Here is a 24,567-nt window from a genome sequence, read left to right as displayed (position 1 = left end):
CTTTGGGCTACGCAGTTTGAGTCCCATGCGAAGGCATTCGGTAGAGGCTGTGTCCAGCCATGCTGGGCACTCTACTCTCCAAGCTCTGCACCCTGTGCCAGACTAGGCTGTGTCAGCTGGAAGGAAGGGGTGCAGAGAGAACTCCTTTCCCTAATTCCCACCCAGGGCTCTGGTGTGCCAGCAGGGCCCCTGTTTCTCTACTCCAGCTTACAGGTCCCTGCAGCCCTGTCTTTCCATATCAGATCAGGGCTGTTCTTCCCTTCTCACACTGGGCATCCCTGACAAGCCCCGTTGCTATTTAGACAAACGTTCTGTGGAACAGCCTCTGTTTTCTTTCTTCTGATGGCTCTGGGGTTCTCAAAGGCAGGGCTCTGTGTCTCCTTAGACAAAAGTTTTGGGGGAAGCCCTTCCTACTCCAGAGAATGTCCATCTATAGCTAAGATGCTCCCCTTAGGCCCCTCTGCTCTGAGCTTATAGGACTGTGTGATGACTCCCTTCCTATTTGCCCAAGACACTCACAGGCAGTGTCTATCTGTCTCTCCATCTGGGCCTGATATCAAGGTTTGATGGAATTGAATGGTATTTGCTTAAGGTATTGTGCTTTTGAAGTCTAAAATCTTCAGGTGATTCTGGGCTATGTATCTGGGTCTCTCATTGAAACCAAACCGCATAGGATACTTCCTGATGGACAGAATGATTCAGAGGTACTGAGAGCTCATGTGACCATCTCTCCCTACAATCCATCTATTTAAGGCCTATTCTCTGATACCTATGCCTCCTGAGTTCATTTAGGGGCGCTCCACACAGAGGGAATGAAACACAGTTCAGGCCTCTCCTGTGGCCTGCGGGGGAGAGGAGGAGTTAGCACCAGGCGTGCCAGTGAAGCTCTCCCCGAGGAGAGCTTGCTTCTCGTGGCCACCCGCCACCCCTCCTCACCTGGTATCTGTCTGAGTGGTGGAGGTCATCAGTGGCAGATGAGTGGGGTGATGCTGTTGGAGACTCTCCTTCCCTCTTGATGGAAGCAGACAACAGGAGGGACTGGAAGAAGAAAAAGGACATGTGGCCTCAGGCTGAATGAGACCTACAGTCAGTCCCTAGAGTTCCCAGTCCCATGGAGCTTTGGGGAGCCAGGCAAAGAGAAGGAGGCTGAGGGGTAGAAGGACCACTCTTGAGATTCTGAAGGCATGGGGTCGAGTCCTGGGAGTGTGGTTGTGAGAGAGGATGGCTTGGTTTTACGGATGGGTAGAGACTGCCCGAGGGACCCTGCTTGGGCTAATCTCTGCCCCAGTGGGGCAGGACTCCCAGTCCACTCCCAGTGGAGACTATATATGCTTTGTTTTCCCTTGAAGAGCAAAGATGCTAGGATCCCCATGAGGGGTTGGGGATAAAGCCATATACCTGCTACCCTGTCTGCCCTTAATACAGGCTGATGGCAGCCATACAATGGAGACAGTAAATTAAATAGTATGTGAGTTTCCCACCTGCAGCTAGGGATGTACACTGGTCCATTTATCCCGGTGCTACGGTGATGACCCCAGCAAAAACCCCAGCAAAACTAATCCCCCCATGTCAATCTTGTATGGCCTCTTCTACATACGCCTGCAGTTATAGATTAATAAACTGTCTGCTTGAAATGTGTGCAAGCACCACAATTCTAAATACCACATGGCACGTTCTGCCTGAAAGCCAGCTCTTGCCAAGGCCTGTTCAGCTGCAAACTGGGGGCCTGGAGGCCTGAAAGCAATCCATACTTCCTCCCCCCACCTTCTCCAGCCTGTAAGCTCTGAGCCGGAAGCACACAATTCCCTAGGAGTCCTCCCCAGCTTAGAAAACCACACCAAATCGCCAGTGACAGGCCAAAGAAAGCAATTTGGGAAAGATGGAGCAGCCATTTATCCTTCATCTCTGGCTGAGCCTTAGGATGTGACCCGCATGCGGTGGCCACGCTGCGCATCCTCAGGCAAGGGCCCTGGAAAGGGAAGAGACAGCTGCTGGTCTGGCAGGGCTCCCTGACTTGCCCACACCCCAGGAGCTGGAGGAGAGAAGAGGCTGGAAAGGGCCGGCGCGGGATTCTCTGCAACTTAGAGCTCCTTCCTCACCCACCCAAGCCCAGTGGGAGGCCTCTTGGGTGACCCAGCCCCCAGCTCAGAAAGGAGGTGCTCTCAGGCAATGTTCTTCTCCTTCTTTGGTCCCAAGTAAGATGCTAAGGAGGGGAAGCAGTGTGGGTCACCCCGACCACCAGCCGAAGAGAAAGCTCCTGTTTGTGCGCCTTCTCTCTCTCTCATTCTCTCTAGGTTAGAAGCCCTGAGAGGCCTCAGCATTACACCTGGGGCAAGCGGAATAAAAAAAGGTCACTGGCGCTTTTTAAACATGGACCAAAAAGCAGTAAAATGTGTTTTGAAAAAAAAATCCCGGCATTAAATCATGACTTTTTGCCTGGCTCTTCGCCTCATTAAAAGTGGCCTTTTGGAAGGTAAAATTATCATTGTAAGCGATAAGATCTTTAAGAAAATAATTCACGGCTTCTTCACCCTTTAATATGATAGCCGCCACCGGCTAATTTTTTTCTTAATGGCAACGAGGCCATCAATCTTGTCGAAGGCCCCTCACCCTCTCCTCCTCCTCCCTCCCTCCTTCCCCCTGTCCTTTCAGTCTCTTGCTTGAACCTCTCTCTCTCTCTTGCCTCTTCCACTCATGACCTGCTTCCCTAAAGCCTAGGTCAAGGCCAGGGGTAGACCCTGAACTGCTCAACTTTGGGGATGCGAGCATGTATCTGGAAGTAGGTGAGCAAGTGTCCCTTGTCTCAGTGTCTGATGGTCAGTATACCTGTGTCTGTGGTTTCAGGACACACGTTTAAGACTTCCTATGTGTGTACTCTGACCTGAGTGTGTGTATGGGTCTGCATATGTGGGGAGCTAGGGATGGAGGTAGATTGTGTCTGCCAGGGGTTTGTCCTTAGACTACAGGCCTTACTGATGTCCAAGTCCCCAGCCCTGCCAGCCATGCTCAGGTGTCAGATGTCATCTGTGGTGGCAGTCATGGAAACTTGTCTGTGGCTTTCCTGAAACACACCACTAAATGCTGCAGGCTGGGCCACACTCCGTGAATGTAGCTCCCTACCTCTGTGAGTCTGCAGCTGCCTGCTGCCCCTCTCCCCGCCTCCCCTTTCTCTTTGGAGCTTTGCTTCCTTGGCCAAGGCCTACATCCACCCAAGGCTGGGCTAGGCGCTCTGCTCCTCCTCTCCCAGCTTGCTGCAGGTGAGCCGTTTTCTAAACGGAAGTGCAAGATCCATTCCCACACTTTCGAAAGGCCTGCAGGGCATTTGGGCCTACCCCATGGAGGTGATACTTATCACTCTGGCTCCTCTCCCAGACTCCCCTCTTAGACATCACCAGTGACTGCAGCGGGCCCCCCTTCTCCAGGCTTCCCCTGTTTGACTCCTGACCACGTGATACATTTAGAAACATTCTTCCTTAGGATCCTGAGATGCCATGCTCTCCTGTGCCCCTCCCAACACGCTGAGCGGTCCGCTCTGTCTCCTTCCCTGCCTCCTGGACCTTATCTTGACGCCAAGTGCAGGAGGCCCCCAGATTCTTGTCTTGGCTTTTGCTCTAATCTCTCCATTCACTTTCCTTCACTGATTCCACCCATTCCCAAATCTTCCATAGTCATTCCTCACTCCCTGTAAAATGGGCTAGGGATGGCTGCCCTTTCTGAATAATTGTGGGAAAAAGGCTGTAGCCTTCTACCGAGGAGTGGGGAAGGGGATACTCGGTGAGTAAGGGTTTGGTTCTCCTCCCCTCGTATCCATCCCTTCAAAACCACTTTTGGGGAAGTAGTACCCACTGTGTCTATGGCCATCTATGGGGAGCTCTTGGTACAGATGTCATTGTGCTAAGGCCTCTGGCCCCTCCTTTGAGCCAGATACTTGCTCTTCATTTTTGCTTTCTCCATCTGATGCTTTCAAGTCTTTCTCCCATAGGATTTGTTCAGAGAGGCAGACCGGCTCCCCAAATGAGTCCAGCCTCTTCCTTGGCTCCTTGTTGCTCTCAGGACAAAGTATACACACAACACACACACACACACACACACACACACACCACCCTGTCCCCCATAGTTTGGCTTCTAGGGCCCGCACTGTCTGTCTTGACCTGCATTTCTTTTTTTTTTTTTGAATCGGAGTCTCGCTCTATTGCCAGGATGGAGTGCAGTGGCATGATCTTGGCTCACAGCAACCTCTGCCTCCCAGGTTCAAGCGATTCTCCTGCCTCAGCCTCCTGAGTAGCTGGTACTACAGGCACGTGCCACCATGCCCAGCTAATTTTTGTATTTTTAGTAGAGACGGGGTTTCGTCATGTTGGGCAGGATGCTTTCGATCTCTTGACCTTGTGAACCACCCACCTCAGCCTCCCAAAGTGCTGGGATTACAGGTGTTAGCCACCATGCCTGGCCATTTCTTTATTTTTCTTCATCTGCTATAGCTCACTTTCTTCCTTTGAGTCTTCTCACCCTTAGTGTCTGGGTCGCCCCCATCTCCCAGACCATCCTTAGCTCTGACCCCTCTCCTGGCTGGAAGAGGATAAAGTTAGATGAGCATACACACACACACACACACACACACACACACACACACACGGCATAGCCCTAGGCCTCAGGATGATGTTCAAGACCTGGAGATAGTTGAGGACACTAGAAAAGGTGGAGACAGTTGAGGATACTAGAAAAGCTCCTTTTTCTTAGGAGGAACCAGTTCTGGGTAGGCCTAGGTTAGTATGGGCAGGAGGAAAACATGTAATTGGCCACCTACCTTGGGGGTGCCTGGAGCCATGGCATCCTTCAGAAGGGAATTCTTGCTGCCAAGAAAGAAGAGAACAGGGTGACCATTCTACCTGCTGCCCAGGGCATGCAAGGGTAGAGTAGCAAGAAGACCCCAATGCCAGAGAAGGCATAGCCAGCCTAGCCCAGCCCAGCTCAGCCAAGCTCCACCCAGTCCTTTCAATCCCAGTGGCCCAGCCTAGCTCAGCCTCTCTCATGGGCCAAGGGCTAGCACTGGCCCCTGGGAGGGAGACACAGACACTAGGCATGGGCAACTCCCCAGTGGCTCTGAAGAAAGGGGCTTTACCTGACTCCTGGTATCAGCCCTGAAGATCCTGCCTGTCCTGGAGGCTCCCTTCGGTCCACCCCTTGTCCCCAGCCCACTGTTAGCTCCCGTGGGATTGGGGTGATGGAGCTGACATGGCTCTTGTCAATTCTCCCTCCAACATGCTGCAAACTGTGTTAGGCCAGGAATGATCTCCCCCTGATTCAATTTGTCAGCCCCAGGCCCTCCGGCATCGGGCGCGGCAGGCGGGCGGGAGCTGGGCCCTGAAATATGGTGGGTAGCTGAGAGCAGGCGGGGGCTGGGGTGGGAGGTGATGGATGGGCTGTGGGGGAGGCGAGGACTGTGTTTAATAACAAAATTGGTATGCAAGGCCACATCCTGCGCTGAGCATGAGTGATCCAGAGCCACAAAGTATTACAAATCCCCGCTAAACAGATGCTGACAATGGAACAAGACGTATCAAATCAGATCCACTTCAGAAACATTAATATCCCTGTTCCTGTCCCTCCCTGCCTGCCACCCCCACTGCGCTCGCCACATCTGTGCTCGCACATTCATGCGCGTGCACACACACACACACACACGCTCACAGAAGTGCTGGCTGATGAATGCACGGAGGCAGACGCAGCCCATTCACACAGGGTCCCCGCACAGACACACATATGAGGTATCATGTACAGCACACCCACAGATATATCCAGAAAGCACAAGAAGACACAGACATACATCCAAGCCAGAATGCATGGGGCACATAGGGACTTACTGAATGTAGACATAAGGAACACCCACAGATGAGCTCAGGCACCCACAGGGCCAGACGCAGACATACTGGACATGCCTGCAAAAGCACAGGCAGATTCGGATGCAGCGGTGACTCTCAATGGGGGACAGGGGAGAAGCAGAAGGGATGTTCCCTGCCCAGGGGACATCTGGCAATGACTGGAGACATTTTTGGTTGTCAAAACTTGAGCGGAGGGAGGGGAGGTTGCTACTGGCACGTAGTAGGTAGAGGATGTTAAACTGGACAGCCTCTCACAGCAAATAATTATCTGACCCCAAATGTCAACTGTGCCGAGGTTGAGAAAAACCCCAGTATAAAGATGCACACACATAGACCTGTAGACTTCCTATAATTCTGCCAACAGGCACACAGATACAAGCGGTCACACCTGTAGACTCAGACACATACAGATGCACAGGGCCACAGAGGCATATTCCCAGACACATGTCCATAAAGACAGATGCACAGCCGGGCACAGTGGCTCATTCCTGTAATTCCAGCACTTTGGGAAGCCGAGGTGGATCAGCTGAGGTCAGGAGTTCGAGACCAGCCTGGCCAACACGGTGAAACCCTGTCTCTACTAAAATTACAAAAATGAGCTGGGCTTGGTGGCAGGCTCCTATAATCCCAGCTACTCAGGTGGCTGAGGCAGGAGAATTGCTTGAATCCTGGAGGCGGAGGTTGCAGTGAGCCGAGATTGTGCCATTGCACCCCAGCCTGGGCAACAAGAGCAAGATATTGTCTCAAAAAAAAGATTCACAACAGCCACACAGACTGGATGCGAGCTGTTCATGTGCACAAGTCCAATAAACACATGCATAGAGATGGACACCTGTGTGTACCAACACACACCCAGACACACATGTACCCACAAATGTCAGCCCCGGCGTACACACACAACATACGTACATCACAGTGCAGAGGCCACCAGGCCCAGATTGAGGCCAAGGTCTGAGTGTAAAGACAGAGCTGTCAGCCAGTCTAATCACACAGTGGGGGCATCACAGACTAGGAAGGCCAGCTAGAACAGGTTCTGTTCAATTATGTTTTGCTCATAAATGGTTCATGCCAACCCTGATACAGGCACTGGGGATTCAAGGAGGACACAGAGCTGCTTTTGAAAAGCAACTAGTTTTTGAGTTTATGACTTTTATCGTTCCTTCACTCCTTCATTCACTAAGTGAGCAAATACTGCCATCACCATTTCTGGTACAGAAATGAGGCACAACACTATGCTTGCTCTGCCCTGGCCTAGAATATGAGTATTATCTCCAGTTGGGTCAGGTGGCAGCAGAAAAGGAAGGAATGAATAATGATTGGGCACCCGTTGTATGTGACAGGTGCAGGCTTTAATACGTGTTATCTCATTGAAACGTCACAATATCTCTACAAAGTTGAACCAGGTCAAATATCATCTCTGTGTTGACACAGTCCGAGGAGGGCTTGGGATTTGAGTTGGTGTCTGGCCAAGTCCACAGTGCTGGCTTTTAACTGCCCATGCTGCCTCCCTAGAGATACTCGGGGCTTAGGATAGAGGGCAGAATACAGTATTCTTTGGTTGCTGTGTGACTTTAGGGAGGGAACTGCTGACTCTGGGCTTCTGTTTGCTCTGCTAGTGAACAGAAACAGGGACATTCAGGGTCAGAATGTCCAGCCTGTCACTTTGTGATCTACTCCTCTGGATCTTTTCCCGGCAACACTCTTCACTGTCCCTTGCATTAGATTGGTACTACCTGAGGCTCCTTGCCTCTCTCTGAGCAAGGAACCCCCTCCCTGTCTTCTGGCCAACAACCTGATTACCTCCCAGTGTGCTTGGCCCCACAGAGACTGAGGAGTCTGCTGAAGGGCCTGACTCTTAGAAGAGAGGTCTGAGGCCTGCAGCTGTAGGTAGGCTGGCTCCCGCCCAGCCCATCAGCTCTGCCTTCGTCCCTCCCTGTTTCCACAGCCCGCCCCCAACGATTTCCTCCCTTGCTCAGTCACTCGCTGCCTAGTGATCCATGGGTTTTAAATTATAACTGGGACCCAGGAAACGCGTTCCTAAGTACAATATTCATGGGCTGGGCTGACACTTTTAATTAAGGTGATTTACACTGAATTATCCTTGGAAATAAAGAAATGGTGTGCTGCCCGGGAATAAACCATCATCACCAGCCGCCTTTGTAAGTTACACTTCGTTTTAATCTATTTGGGGAATTGTTTATCTAGTTCATTACCCAACCAAACACCGAGGCCGGCCTTAAATAAGGCTTAAGTGGGGGTGGGGGCACTGCCATCTCCACACCCTGCCTCTCCTCTAGAGTCACCCAGCCTCCCTCTGGCTTCTTTCAGCCTTTTTAAAGTGCTGGCCCGAGAGCTGGTTTCCCAGCCCAGAGGCCAGATCTCGAGTGGCTCCAGAAGGCTCCCAGACAATATCTCTTTCTAAGTTCAGGCCCCACCAAGCCAAGCCCCACTTTTAGCTTTGTACAACCTCTCCATGCCCGAGGCTCCTTCATCTCTCTGGGTGGAAACTCCTGCCTGAGGGCCACTGGGAAATCTGGGGGCCAACCCCTTCCTCCACACCGCGCCCATCAATCTCTAGCCCCCATCTATCTATGTCCCTATCTGTCTCTCCATACATCCAGTGCCTCCCGCATCACCATCCCAGCGTCCCCTCCTTCCCTCAGACACTTGCTTCTCTGCTACCATCACTCTCCCAATCATCCCAATTAGAAAGCTTCCTCCCAATAAGCACCCCAACTAAGTCCTGTGGCTTCTTTGTCCACCTGGTCTCTCGTCATTCCCTCTCCTGCATCCCCACTGCCACTGTCACTGTCCTGGGTCAGCCTCACCAACTTTCCTCTGGACCCCGCCCAACCTCGTCCCTTGCCCCCCTGCTTCTACACTCAACCCACACTCCACACTGGCCTCGAAACCATGCCCGTCCTGCTTGTCTCTCTCTGATCAAGCTTCACCCTGGCTCATGAATGTTCGGCTTACTCTCCACCCCACCAGCATGCTCTCCAGCACTGAAGGCCCTCGGCAATCTGTCCTCCATCTAACTTTGCCCTCCTTGTTCTACCTGGTCAAGTCCTGGGATCTATTGGAGCCCCTGTGCAGGACTGAGAAGGGGAAAGATAAAGGCTGGGTGAGGCAGAGAGTGCTGGCACAGCCTCTGATCTCAAATGGAAAAATGCTTTGAAAAGTCTAAGGACTTTGCCAACGGAAGTTCTGACTGCTCTTCCTGTAAGTGTCTGTACGCCCATGTACCTGTGGGAATGACATCCATGGGACATGGCTTCTTTCAGGGTGTCTGTGTGTGTGGGGACATCTGTGTGTTGGAATGGGTGTGTGTGTGCACTTTTGTGTTCTGTGTATGTTTGTGCCTGTGTCTGAAACACAGCCAGTCCTAGCTCTGGAGCTGGAAGGTCCCTGCTTCTCTCTCTGAGCCCGTGAGTGTGTCTGAAATAGCAGCCTGCTCCTAGGGGGGCCTGCTCTGTGCTGTTGGGCACAGGGAGGCAGGAGGCAGAACACCAGGCCAGTCTGAAGAACCCCTGAGGCAGGAGTCAAGTGGCGGGGGGGACCTGTCCAGGTTGATGGAGGGCACCTGGTGGCAGCATCCACAGATGCAGGAGCTGGCTAGGCTGAGGAATGCCAGGGAGGGCAAAGGAGGCAACAGAGGCAAAGGCAGTGTAGGAGAGAAACGGGGACAGTTGGAGGAGAGAAGAGGAAGGAGCCAGCAGGGGGAAGAAGGGTGCAGCAGAGAGGAGAGGGGAGGGGAGGGAAAGAGGGAGAGCTGGGGAGAAAGCCTCCAACCACAGTGTGTTGGTGGATGGAGCTGCCCTCATTTGGGCTCTACCAGGACCCTGGAAGTGAGGCACACACACCCTCCTGCAGGCCTCAGTTTCTCCATCTGTGAAATGGCTGGTCTCAGGCCCCTCTGCTCGGGGAGCTGATGGTGGGGAGTAGAGAAGGGGTTTCAGGAGCCCCAGTGTGTCGTTTTTTCCCAACCTTCTCTGCAGTCCGGGCTTCCGGAGAGCGGGCAGGGGCGGGGCAAGGGCAGCCAAGGCTGGGGCCCTCCCCGCGCTCCCCACTGCGCGGCCGTCAGCCCGGAGGGAGCTGACACGCTCCTTGGGAATTTATCACGCACCCAATTACAATGTTAATTGGCAAGTTCCTGAAATCAATTAATTCGCAAATTTTTTCCAATTAAAAATCCAGATAAATCACGAGGGGGGCGGCGGGCCGGTCCAGCCTGCAGTCCGGTGGGCGCAGCGGCCGCAGGGAGGGAGGGCGAGAGAAGCGAGGGGAGGGGGCGCGGGCGCGGCTGCCCTTGAACGCCTTTGCCGGCCGGTCCGACTGTCAGCGCGCCGGGCGCGGCGGGGCCGAGACAGATAAAACCATCGACCCGTCGCCGCCAGCGCTTCGGCTTTATCGATCCGACGGGAATTTCACTTGCTGTGCAGATCCCGCTGTCCGGCTGTCAGACACCCGGTTGGAGGGGGGCGCGTGCCGGGGGCGCAGGGCGTGCACGTTCGGAGGGGGTATGGGCGTAGGGTGCTGGGCCGGGCCGCGACGTGAGGGCTACAGATGCGGGGACGCAAGACAGAGCCGCGAGAGGCATGGAGCTCGGGGCGAGGAAATGGAAACGGGGGATGCTCTGGGAGGATGTGGGGGATGAGGGGTTGTGCAGGGTCGTGGGTAGGGGCGTGGAACAAGGAAGGCTGTTGGCAGAAGTGCATGCCCTGGGCACTGCAGGTGTGAAGCACCTGGGACTGCACTGTAGAGTGGCCCTCACGGAGGAGGCAGAAAGAGAGCTGGGGGCCCCCATTCTCCAGGCTCTTAGGGGCGCACTGCTTTTACAAGGCTGGGCAGGCCCCTCTATCCTCTGTCTCTATTCTCTGACCCTGTTAGGAGATGTCCTCCTCTGGGAGCAAATTACACAGGACCCCTCCTGAACAGCCAAAATATGGAACTCAATTGCAGAAGGATTTTTTTTTCCCCCACTTCCTGCCACTGGCAGGCCAATCCCAGTTGTGTGTGTGGGGTGGTGGGGATGGGGAGTGATTAAAAGCATGGGTACTGGAGTCAGATTACTTTAGGTTTGAATCTTATCTTCATCACTTACTAGCTGTGCAACTTTAGAGATGTCACTTAACTCCTGTGCACCTCAGTTTCTTCCTCTGTAAAATGGGAGCAATTATTATTACCTACTTCAGAGGGTTGTGAAGATTAAATAAATTAATGCAATGTAAAGTATTTGGCACAGAGTGAGTGTTCAACAAGCATTATTATTATTACCACTAGTATAGTATTCTACGCCTATGGATTCTTGGCATAGAAGATGGATCGCTTCAACGGGTAGAGCTTACAGAGCTGAATTCTCCTCCCTTGAATGCGAGCTGGACTTGATGACTTGCTCCTAGTGAACAGAATAGAATAGAGTGGAAGCAATAGTGTGTGACTTCCCAAAGTAGATCACAGGAAGCACTGTGGCTTCCTCCTTGGTCCTCTCTTGGATTGCATGCTCTGTGGGAAGTCAGCGGCCATGTCATAGGGAAATTCAAGCTGTCCTATGGAGAGACCCACATGTAGGGGAATTGAGGCCTCCTGCCAATAGCCACGTGAGTGAGCATCTTGGAAACAGATCCTGCAGTCTCAGTCAGATCTTCAGATGGCTATTTCCTTGGTTGACATCTTGACTGCAGCTTCATGAGAGACTCCAAGCCAGTAGCCACAACCACCCACAACCATCCAGCTAAGCTGTTCCCAAATTTATGACCACAGAAATGGAGATTATAAATGTGTGTTGTTTAACGGCTACGTTTTAGGATACTTTGTAACACAGCGATACATGACTAAATATTTCTTCCTTCCTAATTCAGCTCAGGCCTCACCTTCCTGAGGAAGCCTTCGGTGCTCTGTGCTGGGTTTGGTGCCTCCTTGACACCCCGCGGCTCCAGTTCTTCGTGAATAGCAGTCTCTGTCCCTCCGGGTTTCTGCTGCCCAACCCTCCTTACCCTCATGCTATGAACTTCCAAGGGCAGGGATCATTCTGATTCACTGTGGGATCCCCTGCACTCTGCATGGAGATTCAGTGAGAAGGCAGGAGGAAGGAGGATCAGTCAAGTCTGATGACTTGAACTGAATAAGGGGTGGGGCTGGGAGGAGCGGAGCAAGCGGTCCCTCGGTAGCAGATTATATTTTCCAAAGATGGTTGCAACCATTATCTTCCATTCTACATATGTGATTCTACAATTTGAACTTGCCAGTCCTCCCATCAAAAGGGAGGCATATGTCCCCCTCCCCTTGAATTCTGGGTGGTCTAATACTGCCTCAGTTGATAGAATCCAGGGGAAGTGAGATTCAGTGTCTTTGAGGCTGAGTTATAAAAGGTGATCCAGCTTCCATCTCATTGGCTGAAACATTTGCTTTTAGACCCCAAAGCTGCCACGCAAGAAGTCCAACTGCCCTGAGATGGGCAGGCTATAAAGAAGCCCAGGCCACGTGGAGAAGCCCTGTGCAGGTGCTTTGATTCCAGCCTCAGCTGAGGTCCCAGCTGACATCCAGCATCAACCCCCAGCAATGTGAGGGAAGCAGCCTCCACATGACCCCGCTCCCAGCCAACAAGTCTTCCCAGCTAAGGCTCCAGACATCATGGAGCAGATGTTAGCCATCTCCTATGTGCCCTGTCTGAATTCCTGACCCCACAGATTCCAGGAGCACAATGAAATGGTGGCTTTAAACTGCTGAGATTTAGGTAATTTGTCATACCTCTCCTCTACTGTTTTTGATAAACTGGCTCCTCCAGCAGGCCTTTGAGGAGGCTCAGCGCAATCCTCCAGGCAGGGAAAAGGGAGGGAGGCTGGGGGTGAGGTGGGTGCAACAGTGGGGAACACACCTGAGCACATTCTCAAGATTATCATCTTTCAGACACTGAGATTCATAGAGAAGGTAGCCCACTGCCCTGGAAGAAGGACCAGGCTGTACTTGTGAGGGGCCTGCCAGGGGACCTGCTTCTTTTATTCTGCTCTGAGGCTCAACATGGCAGTGCTGGACCTGTGGCAGTGGCTCATCCCCTGTCTAGCTCCTCTGTGTTTTCCTTTGAGGCCGGGGCCTGAGGGGTCACTCTCCTCCCATCTCCAAAAATAGATCAAGAAGAAGATGGCGGCTCCATTCAGTGGAAGGATCTGAGGATTGAAACGGAGTTGTGGAGAAGGGTGGCAGGGTCCTGTCTTCTCCCGAGGGACTGGGGTGTGGGATCTGGTGGCCAGAACCCTGAGTGGACTCCTCCAGCAGGCAGGCTCCCCAGCAGGTGGCTTACCTCGAGGGCAGTTGGGCCAGCTGCTCCAGTTCCTGCTCCATGTGCTCCTGCAGCTCGCTGGGCCTCAGCAGGACCTGGCAGATGGGGCAGATCGGGGCCTGGCTGTCAAACAGCGCCGCTGCTTTCTTCTTACCTGGTGAGGGGAGAAGAACAGACAGACGCATAAGCTGGGCTAGTCCAGGAGCAGATCCAGCATCCCAGTCCTCAAACCCAAGCCTGCTGCTGCCCTCTAGGGCGAAGAAGAGGAGGGGTCTGAGGGTTTCAGAGCCCAGGAGCACCCCCCCTCCTTGCAGCTCCAGAGGCTGTGGCCATGAACGATACTTCCTCAGCCAGCCACCCGCTCAGAAATTTATTAGGACATACCTGCCCCGCCACGGGATGTCTATTATTTTCTTTTAAAAATTAATTAATTGGGGCCGGGCGCCGTGGCTCAAGCCTGTAATCCCAGCACTTTGGGAGGCCGAGGCGGGTGGATCACAAGGTCAAGAGATCGAGACCATCCTGGTCAACATGGTGAAACCCCGTCTCTACTAAAAATACAAAACATTAGCTGGGCATGGTGGCGCGTGCCTGTAATCCCAGCTCCTCAGGAGGCTGAGGCAGGAGAATTGCCTGAACCCAGGAGGCGGAGGTTGCGGTGAGCCGAGATCGCGCCATTGCACTCCAGCCTGGGTAACAAGAGCGAAACTCCGTCTCCAAAAAAAAAAAAAAAAAAAAAATTAATTAATTAGAGACAGAGTCTTGCTCTGTTGCCCAGGCTGGAGGGCCGTGGCATGATCTTGGCTCACTGCAACCTCTGCCTCCCGGGTTCAAGTGATTCTCCTGCCTCAGCCTCCTGAGTAGCTGGGATTACAGGCATGCACCACCATGCTGGACTAATTTCTGTATTTTTTGTAGAGATGGGGTTTCATCATGTTGGCCAGTCTGGTCTCAAACTCCTGGCCTCAAGCCATCTGCCTGCCTTGGTCTCCCAAAGTGCTGGGATTACAGGCGTGAGCCACTGTGCCTGGCCTTATTTATTTATTTTACAGAGATGGGGGTGTCACTATGTTGACCAGGCTGTTCTTGAACCCTGGCCTCAAGTGATCCTTTCATCTTGGCCTCCCAAAGTGCTAGGATTACAGGCATGAGCCACTGCGCCTGGCCGGCTGGGATGTTTAAACCCCTCCCTTGTCACTCATGGGGACATGCAATGCTCTGTAGCCTCTGCTTACAGGTGTGGGATTGAGGAGCTCTACTAGTCTAGAAATATCCTTGTGTATTCATGGATGCTTTGACTGCACAAAGGACTTTAGCTTGAGCCCAGATCTTCCTTCCTTCTTCTTCTTTTCACTGGTGCTTGGAAGGGGTCAAAATCAGCTTTTGAGAGGTAAAGGCCATGCCGGTGATGAGCAAGATGGTTGCCTAAGTAGGGCTGCCAGACTCCACACAGGATACCCAGTTCCATTTCAGATAATGAAATTTTTTTAGTGTAAGTATGTCCCAAGTATTACATGGGACAACTTGTGCTAAAAGCTACTTATCATTTTTCTAGAATTCAAATTTACCTAGATGTCTAGCGAATTCTAGCAACCTTGTACTTGAGGAAGCCTCAGGTTCAGGCTGAACACAGAACCCACCTCCCTTTGACAAAAGACTGAGGATGATTATGGCTCCCCTGGATGCCCAGGGAGAGTCATCTGAGGGCTCAAAGGAAGGTGCAATTCATTCTGGGTGTGTGTTTTGAGGACTGGAAAAAAGAGAAGGCTTAACCGAAGAAGTGAAATTTAAGCTGTACCTTGGAAGTATACCAGGCAAATGAATGAGGTAATGAATAAGTTGTGAGTTCCTTGTGGGATAGACCATTTCTTATTTATCTTTATATTTATAGACAATTTATAGCAGGCCTGGCATAGCCTAGATGCTCCATGATGAAGCAAGAGGGAGGAAAAGAGAAAGAGGGAGAAGAAAGGTGGGCCTGAAGAGCAGACATGCTAGAAGCCAGACAACCTTCGCAGGCTGGGACCGCAGCTCCCTCCATCCGGGAGGCTCCAGTCTGTGTGGCAAGGTCTCTGAGGAGGGGAGGAAGTCCTGCTGATCGGTAGCTGTGCCTCAGATGCTCAGGGAACAGCTGAGCAGATGTGGCCCTGGTCTGGAGGTAGGAGATGAGGAGTCCAGTCTCTGCTCTGTCCCCATCTTCACTTAGCCAGAGAATCTCGGAGGTGAACAAGACCCTAGACATTCTCCAGGCCATTATCTTTATTTTACAGCTAGGGAAATTGAGGCTCAGAACAGGACACAGTCCTTTTACTTGGCTTTCGATCTCCTTATTTCATTTACTTATTCACTCAGCAAACATTTAACAATGATTCTGTCAGGTATTATTCCAGGGAAACTAGAGCTCAGAGATAAGTATGATGCATCCCTGGCTTCGAGGAGAACACAAATCAGTAGGAAAGTCAAAAAGAGAGCCAGTGACTGCAGTCAATGCTGGTAACTATGAGGAGGACATGAAAGATTCGTGGGAGGGTGGAAAGGGGCCAGCAAGGTTGGCAGGATCTGTGGGCGAGGTGACACTCAGTAGGAGGCACGAGGAGTAAGGGAGTTGACAAGGTTGTTGGAACAGATAATTGAGGCAGGGGCTGGGATATGAAGGGAGCAATGGTAAGATAGGAGAATGGAGAAAGAGGTGGATCCCAGACATGGGGTCTGAGCTGAGCTCGAAGTATCGGGGTTCAGCCCCTGTTAGCCTGGGACACCAAGTCTGGCTCTTAGGGCTTTCTGGAGCCCAGATTTCTCACTCCAAGCCTGGGGACCAGGCGTCAGCATTCCCACCTACCTGTACTCAGTTCCTCTGCTTTGTTCACAGGGACATTCTACTTTTCTCAGCTTGGCCTCAGTTTCCCTATCAGGACAATAGGCCTTCTTCCTGGCTCCCAGCTTCAGGAACAGCACTGGCAGGGATCAGTGGAGGGACCCTGCAGCCTCTGCCCTCCATCCCACCCCCGTTTTCTCAGGGGTTAGAGTGGCAGGTGTCAGCATGGCCATGGGCCCCCTGCGTCCCCTCCCCCGCTGTGTTCTCTATAATTTTATATTGAGACCTGTGGTCATGACGTGGGTTTTACTGCACTAACGACATGGCCTGCCCGGGTTTAATGACAAAATCCATACTCTGGCCCTGGGCCTGCTCCTCGTTTGCATAATTCCCAGAATACAGCTCCCTGAAGCTTTTGACCTGGGCCATTACAGTGGCCATAAAACGGGCCATAAAACCGCTGGGGATGGCCAAGAGGAGGGGGCTGTGGTCCTGCTGGGGTGGAAATGAAGCCCTCAACCCCATACTCCTCCTAGGCTTGGGAGGAAGCATCCTCTGGCTCTTCCTTTCCATAGCTCCCAGAATCTGGAAGTCTATTTCAGGCTGGCGAGACCCCTGGAATCCTTTGTCCAGCTGCCCATTGGATGCAGGAATCCCTTCTCCAGTACTGCTGGCAGCACCACAGGTGGGCACACTGAACCCACAGAGGGAGGCTGTCAGCAGGCATCCTCTCCGGTGTTCCTCTCTCCAGCCCGTGCCACCCCCCAGCCCTGAAAGCCGGCCAAGCCCTTTTGCCACAGGTGGGAGGAGGCCTCACTTTCTCAGGAGGTCAGGAGCCGGGTTGAGCAGCACAGTGGGGAGATGGAAGCACAAGGGGATGGGGATGGGGCCAGGGACGGGATGGACTGTCAGTGCTAAAGATGATGAATGGGGGAGGTGAGGCGGGAGGCCTGGTGTTATCTGCAGAGGATGGCGGGTGCGGGCGCTTGCCGTTCCTGCTAATCCCCGGGCGCTGCCTCAGCCCTTGCACTGATAACGAGGAAATGGGACTGACAACAATTTTTAGCTGAGAGATTCTTCACCAAAATGCCAGGCGGCCGGAGGTCTGACAGCGCCTGATTGAGTGTGTGAGTGTGTGGGGGGAACGCCCGCAGCCCCTCCCCTCCCATGCAAAGATGGATCGCTCATTCCGCCTCCCGTCCACATTCATTACCGCACCTCCCTCCCCACCACCCCAGCTGCGGAGTGCCTGCCACCTCCACTTCTCTGCCTGCCGCAGGTATCCCCACAAGCAGGAGGAGGGCAGGGAGGGGAGGCGCCCTGACCCTATCCTCAGCCTTACACGGGGCAACTCCAGCTCCAAGAGCAGAGAGACGACTCTGGAGAGGCAGGGGTCGGGAGGCAGGGCAATCAAGTCCTGGCCTGGAGGCTCCCTAGTTGTATGACCTCCAGAGGGTCCCTTTTCCTGGCTGAGCCGCTATAATACCTTTCCTACTGGACAACAGTGAGGCTCCCAACAGGGAGTGACTGATGGCAAGCTGCGAAGGACAGGCCTGTTGAGGAGGAGAGGAGAGGTCATGCCAAGGCAGCCTTCTTCCTAGCTTGGGCCAGGCTCCAGCCAGTCCAGCCCTCTTGCCTGGAACAAGGCCTCAGGTACCCAGGGTCCTAGATCAGCCCTCTGCTGCCCCCCTCTGTTGGCAATTGTTGACCGTTGGGAACAGGCAACTCAAGGGCTGGCACAGCCCTCTCCTTCCCGGCCATCTTCCACAGCAAAGCCTGCTGCAGAACTGGACATTTAGAGGCTGGGGGTCTTGTTCAAAGGGAAAGCCCTCCCCTCCTTGGCCACTAACCCTCATCTGGCCTTGCAGCTCCCCACTGTGTGATGGCCTCTCTGGCTTGTCCTGTTTGGCTTTGTCCCAGTTCTGTTGCATGAGAGTTCCACTCTCACCTCTCTGCTTGTCCAAGCAACAAATCTCATCTCTATTACCTTTTCTCTGCAGACCACAGAAGGCACGGCTTGACTGCCTGGTGTCTGATAGGGATGAGGAGGGTTGAAATGAGGGTGACGGTGACCTAATGACAGAAGGCCCTGGAGGCTGGGACTTTTAAGAGTATATATACGGGCGCCGGGCGCGGTGGCTCAATCCTGTAATCCCAGCACTTTGGGAGGCCGAGGCGGGTGGATCACGAGGTCGAGAGATTGAGACCATCCTGGTCAACATGGTGAAACCCCGTCTCTACTAAAAGTGCAAAAAATTAGCTGGGCATGGTGGCACGTGCCTGTAATCCCAGCTACTCAGGAGGCTGAGGCAGGAGAATTGCCTGAGCCCAGGAGGCGGAGGTTGCGGTGAGCCGAGATCGCGCCATTGCACTCCAGCCTGGGTAACAAGGGCGAAACTCCGTCTCAAAAAAAAAAAAAAAAAAAGAGTATATATACGGGTGTATGTGTGTGTTCATGTGTACACGTGTGTCCTATCCTTACCCCTGCAGTGGAAGGGCTTCCATTTCCTAGTGACCGAGAAAGAGAAACGTCAACAGAATTCAACAGAGCTGCCTCTTGCCTGTTGTGTGATCTTGGCAAACCACTTAACGTCATTGAGCTTATTTCTCCTTGTGTGAAATGGGGATAATGATACGTAACTCCCAGGACTTCTGTGAAGATCCAGTGAAATCAGGGCTGTGTAAAAGGGAGGACACACTAGCGAAGTTTGTTGTTTGTGCCTGTATCTGCCCCATCCTGACACCCGCCCTGCCTTGCCTTCGTCCCTTCTATGATCCAGATCTATCACCACTCAGCAGGTGCTCAGGCCCTGGCCCCTCTCGCCCCCATGGAGTTCCTTCTTCCTATCCATCATTACCCATATATCTGTTTATTGGCTTATGTCAGTGTATCCATCTGTCCCTCCACCTATCATCCATCCATTATCTGTCCATTTTTAATAATAACGACTGTCTATCAAGTATCATTACATAGTTGGCTGTAGGTCAATACTACACGTACTTTATCTCATTGAATCCTTACAGCGATCTTTCGAGGAAGGTGTTACTGTCTCTATCACACTGATGAGGAAAATGGGGTTCATGTGGTGACAGAGCTACAAAGTTCAGAGCAGGGATTTAAATCCAGGTCTGTCTGATTCCAGACCTGAACAATACCCAGCTACCTACCTACCTAGCCACTCACCTAGGACTCCACAGATGTTTACTGGATGCCCACTAGGGGTCGCTGTAGTACAGCTGCCAGACAATAATGACCATGACGGGCACAATCTCTGCCCTCAGGGAGCTTAGGACCTAACTATGGATGGAAACATGAAGCAATTATCCCGAGTGGTCTTAGGAAAAGAAAAGTACATGGAGCCGGTGTGGTGGCTCAAACCTGTAATCCCAGCAATTCGAGAGGCTGAGGTGGGAGGACTGCTTAAGGTCAGGAGTTGGAGACCAGCCTGGGCAACATGGTTAGACCTCATCTCTACACAAAAATAAAAAAAATTAGCCAGTTGTGGTGGCATGTGCCTGTAGTCCCAGTTACTTAGGAAGCTAAGGCAGGAGGATCACTTGAGCCCAGGAATTTGAAGCTTTTTTTTTTTGTTTTAAGGTGCATGGAACTAGGGGAGTATATCATCTGGTCTGGAAGGTGAAGGAAGTGACATTCAGTGAAGGCTGAAGGATGTGTGGGAACCAGTCAAGCGGTGATTGGGAGAAGTGGTGCTCTAGATGTAAAATGGCATGTTTGAAGGTACAGAGGGGAAACAGCCTAAGTGAGGAATCAGAAAAAACCCAGTGTGGCTGGAGCAGAGAGAGTGAGGGGAGCAGTGTTGAGGTATGATGAGAGACAGGCCACATCCTGGGGGACTTTTTAAATTTTATTTTATTTTTTTTGAGACAGAGTCTCGCTCTGTAGCCCCGTCTGGAGTGCAGTGGTGCCATCTTGGCTCACTGCAACCTCTGCCTCCCGGGTCCCGATTCAAGCAATTCTCCTGCCTCAGCCTCCCGAGTAGCTGAGATTACAGGCAGGTGACACCATGCCCACCTAATTTTTGTGTTTTTAGTGGAGACGGCGTTTCATCATGTTGGCCAGGATGGTCTCGAACTCCTGACCTTAAGCAATCCTCCCACCTCGACCTCTTGAAGTGCTGGGATTACAGGTTTCAGCCACCACACCGGCCCCATGTACTGTTCTTTTCCTAAGACCCCTCGGGATAATCGCTTCATGTTTCCATCCATTGTTAGGCCCTAAGCTCCCTGAGGACACAGATTGTCTGTTATTGTCTGGCATCTGTACTACAGCGACCCCTAGTGTGGTCCGCTCCCCTTGGCCTCTCAAAGTGCTGGGATTACAGGCATGAGCCACCGCGCCCGACCATCCTGGAAGACTGTATTTTTTTTTTTTTTTGAGACGGAGTTTTGCTCTTGTTACCCAGGCTGGAGTGCAATGGCACAATCTCGGCTCACCGCAACCTCCGCCTCCTGGGTTCAGGCAATTCTCCTGCCTCAGCCTCCTGAGTAGCTGGGATTACAGGTACACGCCGCCATGCCCAGCTAATTTTTGTATTTTTTTTTTTTAGTAGAGACAGGGTTTCACCATGTTGACCAGGATGGTCTCGATCTTTTGACCTCGTGATCCACCCGCCCTGGCCTCCCAAAGTGCTGGGATTACAGGCATGAGCCACCGCGCCCGGCCCTCCTGGAAGACTGTTAAATTGCATTAGTGATTTTTTTTTTTTTTTTTTTAACATGCAGTGCGAAGCCATCAGAGAGTTTTAAACAGCGCAATGATGTATCCGACTTGCATTTTAAAAAGATGATTCTAACTGCAAAGTAGCCAGTGGTCTAAGGGGGCAAGAGCAAGTGTAGGAAGGCTGTTTAGGTTGTCTCGCTAGTTCAGGTGAGAGGTGACGGTGGCTTGCTCTAGCATGATGCTGGAGATGAATAGAGGCAGATGGATTGGACCTGGAAGTTAAGGGACAGAAAGGAGTTAAGGATGACTCCAAGGTTTCTGGCTTGAGCAGCTGCTAGGTGGTAGACCATTTACTGACTTATGGAATGGGAGGAGGAGCAGCAGGCTTGGTGAGGAAGAAAATGAGTTGAGTTTTGGATGTACTGAGTTTGAGGAACTGCTAGACATCCACATGAAAATGCTGAGTAGGCACCACTGTATGTGAGCCAGAGCTAGAGTTATAGACCCGGGAGACACTGACAGAGAGAACCGAAGCTTGCCACTGTATCCTCTGTGCCTGGAACAATGTCTGGCATATGGTAAATACCCAACAAATATTTATTGAATAAATATGGGAATAAAGTTCAGAGCAGGCAAGATCACCTAGGGAGAGAGAATCCACTTGGATGAGTGTCTGGAACAGAACCATGGCAGTTAGGGGACGTTTAAGGCATTAAGGACTAAGAAGGAAAAGCAAGAGGCAGAACGAAACGAGGAAAGTGTGATGTCATTGACGCCTAGAAAGGAAGAGTTTTTCCAAGGACTCTACTGCCATCAGTAAGGTCACATGCTGTTGAGAGGTCAAGAACATAGGCATGAAAAGTGTCCCATCGACTCATCTTATCCACAGCACAACCATCTACCCTCCACTTCATCCACCTGTCATCCATCCAAACCACCTAATTACTCATCTGCTCTCCCCTCACTCATTCCCTTCCTCCTTCTCTTAAAACCATGATTGGCGCCTCTGCTGAGTATGGGACAGGAAGAGTTAACATGCTGACAGACGGCATTTTTTACCCTCAGTCAATATGAACAAGGCCCCAAGACTATGATTCCAAACATCTGGATTTCATCAATATGTGATCTGTCATCGTATATTGGCATTCCCCAGTCTCCGGGCCAGAGCAATGCGGCTGGTTTTATTAATACGTCAAATACATTATCCGTGTAATACACTTGTCTGGCTGGGGCCTCCCGCTGGGGCGGGGCGGCGGATTTGAATGTATGATGAATCAGTTTGCATTACATGTTCGTAAGTCATCATTTGTCAGGATTAATAGGCATCCCTGGTTGAGGAGGTGGGGGTAGGGCGGGCAGGGGAGAGATAAGTGTTTAGCTGTGGCCCATGCTTTCTTCTGGTGCCCAAGGATGTCCTGGGAACAGCTGTGCACCCTCTTGCCCGGACCCCAGGGTAGTGGCTGCTGCTCATGGGGCAGAGGTGACATTTTCAGCAGTTCCAGGGGCACTTGGAACCCAATTGGCCTATTTATTTCTGCTTTGGGCTTGCTAAACAACCAATAAGGATAGGATAAGGGCTCACTGCTCAAGCTGGCTAACTCTTCCTCATCCTTTAGGATTCAACCTAGGGTTCCTTCTTCCATGTGGCCTTCCCGGACTCCCCCAGACTATATTGGGGGTCTCCTCTATGTTCCCCAAGCCTCTTTTGCTACTTCTATCACAGCACTTGTCACAGTGTTATTACTGCCTGTTATAATCCTATCACCTTCTTTAGATCGTAAATTTATTGAGGGCAAAAATTAACTTGTTCCCTGCTATAGCCCCAGCATCTAGTAGAGGGCATAGCCCAAAGTGAGAGAATAGTCATAGTAATAGTAGAAAGCAATAAATAGTTTGAATTAATGAATAAGTGATCGCTGACCTTGCTAAATCCCCAAAGAGGCAGATATCAGCTGGGAGAAGCCATAGGGATTTTCTCTGATTCCTTGTCCCACCCTGACTCTGGTCTAGTCGGGTCATCTATCCTTCTATATCTGCTTTTCTTTATCTGCTCCTCTTCTTTCTATAAGACATGCATAGACCCTCTCACACAGCATCAGGTTCCTTACATGTGACACACATACCTAGAAATGATACACAGGTGTGAAACATTCATGCCTGTATGCCCTTGCCATCTTCCCTTCTTCCTCCATTCTGCCAGCAGAAGTTCAGATTGGCACTGCCCATTCCACATGGCCTCCTGCCAGTTCCAGGTACAAGAGCCTGACTCCTATTGTGATGCATGCTATTTGCTGTCTCTAGCAATAGAGGGTGCCTGGATTGAGCCAGACATGGCTCCTGGGTGGCCTCGCCTGCAAGCAGCCAGGTGAGGTCAGTCTGTGGACAGTTTTAGGCTCAGACTGGAGCTCGAGCTGGAGCCAGAGGCTCCAGGCCAAGGCACAAGCAAGCTCGCTGAGTCTTGATCACGGAAGCTAAGCCCTTGTTCCCATGAGCCTTTGCTCTGGCCAAAGGCACCAGCCAGCCTGTTCAGAGACTGATGGGGCTTCAGGGGCCACAGCTGTCTCACAGCCCTGACCGTAGCTATTTCAAACATAACTGTAGCCTCTCTCTTCTTGTGGAGCTATGATTCCGTTTCCCTCCTTCTTTAGCTAATAACTTCCAGACAGCTCCTGGGGCTGGGCTGGGTTGGGCCAGTGGTGGGTGGGGCAGGCAGGGCCTCCCAGACTTCCCCAGGGTTAGGCTTCACAGACTGCAGCCAGGGCCTGATTATGGAAAATATCCACATGTGGACCTGCACATGCATCCTCTCAAGTGTCAGCACACACATGCTTGTGCTGGCGCTGGCACACACAGGTGCTCACACAGTGTGGGTATTTTTTTGCATTTAGACGAACACCTGAGCACCTACGCATGTGTTCAGGTGTGGACCCCCTATCCCTATTCTCCCTAGCATGCCCACACACCTCACTCCCTCCCATGCCTTCCTTGCCATGCAGCCAAAATGCTAAGACTGTACTGTTAAAAGGAAAGTAACTTCAAATGTGCTTTACCCCCTGCTGGTTCTGACGATGGGCTTATAAAAATGAAGTGGGAACCTCCGCAGCTGTGGGCAATAAATCCTGAGCCGCCAAGGAGGGCAGTGTTACCTGCTTCCCGGGCTGATGGGTGGACTGTGGGGCACCGATTACAAGTGGCTGCAGGGCTGAATGGGCAGTGGGCCAGCTGCCTGGCCTCAGGCGCTGCCTGCTAGCACATCCCAGGCCAGCTGCCTCCCTCAGACCTGAGGGGTTAAGAGCCCCAGAGCCCCAGGGAGGGAACAAGGACTACGAGAGCAGCAGAGGGAGGTAGAGGAAGAGAAGGGCTGGGTGGGGAGAGTGAGCAGCCAGCCACGTGCTGCTAAGGCTGAGGGGAGCCCTCGCATCTGGAGATCAATTAGCATCAATTACTGACTTCATTTAATTGTCGTCCAAGATGAATTTGTCATTTTTAGCTGGGAATTAATGGGAGACCTTCACCTCTCCCTGGCAGCAGCGGTGGAGCCAACAACGGTCACCTCAGCCTCCCAGGAGCTCTGAATCCTGCTTGGGTCTGGGGCCAGACTGGGGCAGGCTAATAGTGGGGCTTCTGCTCCCTGGGCAAGCTCTGGCCTGCCCCAGGCCCTGGCCTGGCCCACTGTAGCCCAGGGCCAAGGTGGGGGCCGTGGGTCCTGGGTAGCAGTTCTTTGCAGCCTCTGGCTTCAGCCAGAAATTAATTTGCTGGGCTGAGCATGTTTACCTTTTCCCAGCAAAGGCGAGACAGTAAACAGCGGACCGGCGGCTGAAATTGAATTGATAACTGCATCAACGTGCCAGATAACGCCTAAAATAATACGCCGATAAGGAAATTCGATTTGATTTGCTGCTGCGCATCA

At 52.2% G+C, this 24,567-nt stretch overlaps 1 protein-coding gene across 2 annotated transcripts in view; it reads right to left on the bottom strand.

Moving 5' to 3' along the window:
- Nucleotides 1-24,567, bottom strand: part of RNF220 (ring finger protein 220) — a 259,384-nt gene that overhangs the window by 24,224 nt on the left and 210,593 nt on the right. For both annotated transcript variants that reach the window (XM_010347444.3, XM_039473630.2), the window contains exons 3-5: nt 13,183-13,315; nt 4,808-4,853; nt 937-1,038 (exon numbers count right to left, since the gene is read on the bottom strand). In XM_010347444.3, coding sequence (XP_010345746.1) covers nt 937-1,038; nt 4,808-4,853; nt 13,183-13,315 — 281 coding nt within the window. The remainder of the gene's footprint in view (nt 1-936; nt 1,039-4,807; nt 4,854-13,182; nt 13,316-24,567) is intronic.

Source organism: Saimiri boliviensis, chromosome 11 (assembly GCF_048565385.1).
Source record: "Saimiri boliviensis isolate mSaiBol1 chromosome 11, mSaiBol1.pri, whole genome shotgun sequence".
Lineage (NCBI taxonomy): Eukaryota > Metazoa > Chordata > Mammalia > Primates > Cebidae > Saimiri > Saimiri boliviensis.
The sequence above is the reverse complement of the archived record's forward strand: the minus strand, read 5'-3'. Positions and strand labels throughout refer to the sequence as shown.